This window comes from Oryx dammah, unplaced genomic scaffold (assembly GCF_014754425.2).
Source record: "Oryx dammah isolate SB20612 unplaced genomic scaffold, SCBI_Odam_1.1 HiC_scaffold_23, whole genome shotgun sequence".
Classification (NCBI taxonomy): Eukaryota; Metazoa; Chordata; class Mammalia; order Artiodactyla; family Bovidae; genus Oryx; species Oryx dammah.
In genome coordinates, this window is record NW_024070207.1 from 57,811,763 (window position 1) to 57,817,385 (window position 5,623).

A 5,623-nucleotide genomic window follows, 5' to 3' on the forward strand; every position below is an offset into this window, starting at 1 on the left:
AAAACAAAGATGGCGGCTGCGGCATCTGGGGAATGCCCGGATGAGGAGGCCTCAGACGCGGTTGGCCCCGCCCTCTTTGGAACTGCCCCCCGGGTCGCTGACGGGACACTCGCCAGAGGAATCGTTTTAACCAGCAGTGGGGCAGGGCACAGGTTGCAGAGAGTGGCTGACAGGAGACACTAAAATCAGGCTTCGGATCAGGGAGCAGACACTTTCCCTCTCCCACACGCAGCTGGCTCCGGGGAAGCAGCCCGAAGCCCGCCACGGGGGAGCCGGGGGCGGGGGAGCCGGGGGCGGGGCGAGCGTGAGCGATAACGCGGCCTGGCGCGCGACGCCGGGGGCGGAGCCCTCCCAGGCTCCCAGGCCTCACGCCCCGCCCCCAGGTGGGGGCGCCGCCGAGACCCCGCCGGCGCCCCAGGGAAACTAGCCGGGCTGTCGCGCGCCGGGCCGGCCCCTGCCCCTTTGCCCGCCGGGCGAGCGGCCGGGCTGGCGGTGTTTGAGACGAGCGGGCGGGCGCGGGAAAGGTCCGTGTCGCCCCGCGTCACCTCGCGTCACCCCGCCCCGCCTGCTTCCCAGAGCCCTGGGCCCAGCCCCTCGCGCAGGCGCACAACCACCTTTAGGGTCCGCCCTTTTTCAAGATTTGAATTTCCCCCAGCAAAGAAAGACAGGCAAAATACCCGGATGGTGATCGCTGGCCTTTTCGCGCCAATACTGTAAGTTCTCACGACAATCTTGAGAGGTGGGTACATCATCCTGATGTTCCAAATCTTGCAGGAGTCTGTCTGGTCGCTGCTCCAAGCTCACGCCCAGACGATGCAGGCTGCAATGCGCTGCTGTCCAGGATCTTGGAATGGCAACAGACGGTTTTTCCAGTTTCTCTCATTTTTATTTGATCTTTACATTCATTAGCCTCTAGCCAAAATTTGGCCTTTCCCGCAACTAAAGTGTAGGTAACAAAGCACAGAGCGTTAACCTGGTGATTGTGTCACCAAGGGAAATGACATCATTTGAGATTATATAGCTTTTCTTTTAGATATCCTGAAAGTTAACTAAACTGCAAGTTACTACAGAATAACTCGTTTGAAATTACTGTAGTTATTCAACCTGCCCATAGATCCTGTAATTTAACATGTTAGTAAGGAAGCACACTTATTACTATATCATACATTATAAAAAATATTTTAATAACTATCTTTAAACATATTAAGTTTGTGTTTTAATTCTGTTTTAGTTTATGGACTTGGAAGCATTTGTTTGAGGAGAGGCCAAAGAGTCCTGTGACACAGTCAAGGGACAAGAACCCTCACCTGTGTTTCTGTGCCACCAGCTGCCCTAAGTGACCTTGGCCATTCATGTCACCTCTCTGGCCAAGTCCTTCCCCTCTCAAATAAGGAAACTGAGCTGCGGGTTCTCAGCAGCCTTGCCCACATGCAGGGATTCTGTTCTCAGAGTTCAAGAATTGCTGTGGTAGCTCCTTTGGTATCCAGGTGTCTTAGATTGAGCTCTCCTGCTAGTGTCCCATGGTACAGCCTTCAGACTGGCATCCCCTTAACTGCAGAAAGGGAACAATGGTGGTCAGGGTAGTCCTGGGCACAACAAGCAGTTGTTGTAAGGGATACAGGTTAAAGAAGCCACCACTGTGACAGGCGACAGTAGCTCTTGCATACAGACTGAGAAAGCAGAAGAGTTTAAGGAACACATCTTAACCCCTTAGCCTGGGGATTGTCGGGTTTTGCAGGACTTCCCCCCGCAGCGAGCCCAGAACCAGAGCAGGGGAAAGGGTGATGCTAGTGAGCCCTCGGACCTTCATGTGCCAAGCAGGGGAAACTGGGAAGAACTTTGAGAGTCACATCACAAGGGTCACAGCAGCTTAGGACTTAGGCCATAAGAGACCTGCCCTGGTCTTTCTAGTGGACTTGGGAAGTTAGTTAGGTAACATGTCGCTTTCAGCTTGCGCAAGGGCTCTAGCAACCTCTGCCCAGCGGCCAGAGAGGAGTCCCTTTCTACGCCCTTCCTGGACCTCCTCCTCTAGCAAGTGGACAGTGTCGGACTGCCTGTCCACAGCTCTTCTCCATGCTTGGCTGGTAGACAGGAGGGTCAGGCTAGCACTGGCGGCCTGGGGCCCCGGAAGCCTGGCTCTTCACACCAGGGCGTCAGACCCTGGGTGGGGTCAGGGAAGGACCTGGAGACACCAGGTGAGGCCTCAGCTGGTGTCCCCGCCAGACTCGGAGCTGAGTGGGGAAGTGCTGGTGCTGGAGAGGAAGTGATAGCTGATTTGAGAGCTTCAGCAGGCCAGGCAGAGGAGGGCAGGAAGACAGACTATGCCTGGGAACTCACAGGACTGCATGAGCATGGCACTTTGGTGTCTGGCCAAAAGGCTGGGGCATGATCATGTGTGAGCAGAGAACCAGCCACTGAAGGGTGTTAAACAGGGGCAGTCCTCGAGGGGGCTGCTGGGGGCTGCTGTGTGCAGACCACGTGAGCGGTGGCGAGCCTGAAAGTGGGAACCCTGGGGGAGGGACAGCCCCTAACTTAAAGACTCTTCCTTCACCAGAGGCTGCAATGGGGAGGTGCACGACAGTGGCACGGGCTGAGATGAGGGTCAGGACAAGGGCTTCAGTTCCTTCAGGGAAATGCTGCTCCCCTTAACAACAGGCTCCCTGGAGGCGGGAGGGGATTGAGAGGGTCACCATGAGGCCCAGCCAGCCATTTTCTGGATCTTACAGGTGGGCCCTAGGGCCAGTCAGAGCAATGAAATGGCAAACAGGATGACAACAGAGGAGAGATGCTAACTTTGTGCTTGAACCAAAATTAGCAGGTCTTTGCTAAGCATGGGGGGGAGGGGCCAGGATCAGACCGGGCCCTGCCCTTTCAGGGCCTAAACTGCAGCAGGGGACAAGGGGCCTCAAAAATAAACAGTGGTCTGCATACCTAAGAACTCATGTAGGTCACATAACAACTCTGCTAGGATGTACATCCCCATTCTACAGGTATGCAAACTGAGGCCTGGAAGGGTTAAGGCCCAAGATCACAGGGTTAGTAGGTGGGGGAGCTTGGATTTGACCACAGACAGTTCTTCTCATCCCCACGCCCGTGTGCTTGCCTGCCAGCTTGGCTTTGAGTCATCTTCAGGGCACCGAACCTCTTCTCTTGTTAATATTAATACATTTCTTGGCAATGAGGCCCACTCACACCACAGCTGGCCCCGGAACAGCTGACAATCCATGAAAAGTCCACATTGTTTTTAAATTATCTGTCTGCTTCTGTGACTTCAGGAAATGGAAGGTTTTCCTGTGAGCCAAGGACAGAAGGTGATTTTGGAAGGTGTGGCACTTCAGGGGAGGGCAGAGGAGGGGGTGACTCAGGTTGGCAGGCCTGGGGGGATGGCTCCCTCTGCTACCTGCCCTCACACCCACAAAGCAGCTGAGCCCTTCCTTCCTCTCTGCCCACCCCCAACCCACCCCACCATTCCCTTGCCTTAGATTCCAGAATCTGGACCACAGCTAATGTCTCTAATTTAACTGGGAATTTAGTTCAAAGGGCTTTGGGACTGGCTTGGAAAACTCCACATTTGTAGTACCATGGAGGTGAGAAAGCATATCCTGAGTTTTAACAACAGACCTAGGAAAGATTTAAGTCTCTAAATGCAGTGACTCTAGGGGAACGGAGACGAGGAGCAGGATTTTTTATAATACGCAGATGAAAGAAGAACAGCATAGGTGTCAGGAGAGAGGGTCATGATAAAAACTTTGGCAGAGCCTGAGGCTGAGAATCGGGAAGATGGAGGCGCTTTTTTGGATGGTTTTCTTTCTACCCACACTCTTTTTGTAACCACAAAGGAAGAAGGCAGAACGGGCCTCCACTGGTGCCAACCAATCAGCAGAACCGCTGCCTTCCTCAGAGCCGCTACCTCCACTGGGGCAAGGTCGCAGCATCTGCGTCGGAAATCACGGGGACTTCTTCCTGCTGGCTCAGCTGGGAGGCTGAGGAGTGTTTTGCAAAAAAGAAAAAAAAAAACGTTTATCCGAATTCTGAAATAATAGCCGAGGCGGCTGCTCTGTGGAGCTCCCCATCCTGGGGCCACACGTAAGGTTCCAGATGAAGCCTGAGTCGGGGCAGGCCCTCTTCCATGTGGCCCTGGCCAGCTGCTTCTGCGTGGCCACTGTCCACACTGGTATTTTCAAATGTGTCTCTGTCCAAGTGGGCTATGAGCACTATGCGGAAGCCCCGGTCACCAGCCTCCCTGCCTTTCTGGCCATGCCCTTCAACTCCCTTGTTAACATGGCCTACGTGTTTCTGGGGGTGTACTGGCTGCGGAGCCAGGCCCATGCCCCAGGAGGCCCTGCAGAGAAGTGGAGGGCTTGCTACCTGAAGGACGTCTTCGCAGGCATGGCCCTGGTCTATGGCCCAGTCCAGTGGCTGCGCATTGGGATGCAGACGCGGCCCACTGCCGTGCTGGACCAGTGGCTCACCTTACCCATCTTCGCGTGGCCAGTGGCCTGGTGCCTCTGCCTGGACAGGGGCTGGAAGCCCTGGCTCTTCCTGGCTGTCGAGGGCTTCTCCCTGTGCAGTTACAGCCTGGCCCTGCTGCACCCCCGTGGGTTTGAGCTGGCGCTGGGCCTGCACATTGCAGCTGCCGTGGGCCAGGCCCTGCGCACCCAGGTGCGCCACGGTAACGCTTCCTCGGGAATGTACTTGGCTCTGGGCGTGCTCTCCTGCCTGGGCTTTGTGGTCCTCAAGCTATGTGACCATGAGCTCGCACAGTGGCATCTCTTCCAGCAGCTCACGGGCCACTTCTGGTCCAAAGTCTGTGATGTTCTTCAGTTCCACTTTGCCTTCCTGTTCCTGACCAGCTTACATACCTGCCAAAGGTGCCCACCTGCAGAGAAGATGCGTTCAAATGTGGGAAGAAGGGGCTTATGACCACCAACCCTCTCCCCAGCATCTACATGCACTAACTGATGGCATTCTGTCATCAGTGCTCAGTGTCCTTGGTGTGATGACATAGGGTGATGACACGGAAGACTATCCCTGCCTTCAAAGTTATAGGCTTCAGTATTATGAACATGAGTATTCAATTTTGTGAAATGTTATGCTTTCTGCAACTTACTTTCAAAGGCTTAGAGCAAATATCTAGGGGCTGGGGATGTGGGGGTCATTGTACTAGTCTTGTAATTTTTCTGTGGTTTGAAACTATTCAAAATAAAGTGTTGGGGGGAAGTGATCCCCAAGAAATCCATCACACTCACAGTTGGCCGGAGAATGGTTGTCTGCTTTGGGATGTTGGCTCCAAGCATGGGTGGGCGACTGGGGGTAAGGGCAAGCTTCTGCCCAGTGTGCCGGGCAAGGCACTGGGGTTACCAGTGAGTGTCCTCAGAGGTAGCTGGCTTCAGGGAGACAGAGTCATTAAACACACACCTAGCAGACTGATGGGGAAATCCAAAGGCCAGAGCACTAATTCACCGTGACATCTGTGACTGCCAGGCTGACAGCAGGTCACATGGAAGCCACACCCCTTCAGATCCTCTGTGGAACAAGGCAGGGTGTGTCTAGATGATGAAACACCCACAAGAAACACAAAAGTTGAGTTCTCAACAGAATGTTGTTTGGTGGCTCTTCCCTC

General features: G+C 54.4%; 1 protein-coding gene across 4 annotated transcripts; it reads left to right on the top strand.

Annotated features, from left to right (window-relative positions):
* Positions 1 to 540: 540 nt before the first annotated feature.
* TMEM187 (transmembrane protein 187) lies at positions 541 to 5,250 on the top strand. Of its 4 annotated transcripts, none has more exons than XM_040265553.1 (2): positions 541 to 739; positions 3,840 to 5,250. In XM_040265553.1, the coding sequence occupies exon 2, from the start codon at positions 4,099 to 4,101 to the stop codon at positions 4,921 to 4,923; it is 825 nt and encodes a 274-aa protein (XP_040121487.1). In that variant the 5' UTR covers positions 541 to 739; positions 3,840 to 4,098; the 3' UTR covers positions 4,924 to 5,250. The 4 variants fall into 4 exon arrangements, with proteins under 4 accessions (XP_040121487.1, XP_040121488.1, XP_040121489.1 ...); XM_040265554.1 differs by having other exon boundaries at positions 3,844 to 5,250; XM_040265555.1 differs by having other exon boundaries at positions 541 to 713.
* Positions 5,251 to 5,623: the final 373 nt, after the last annotated feature.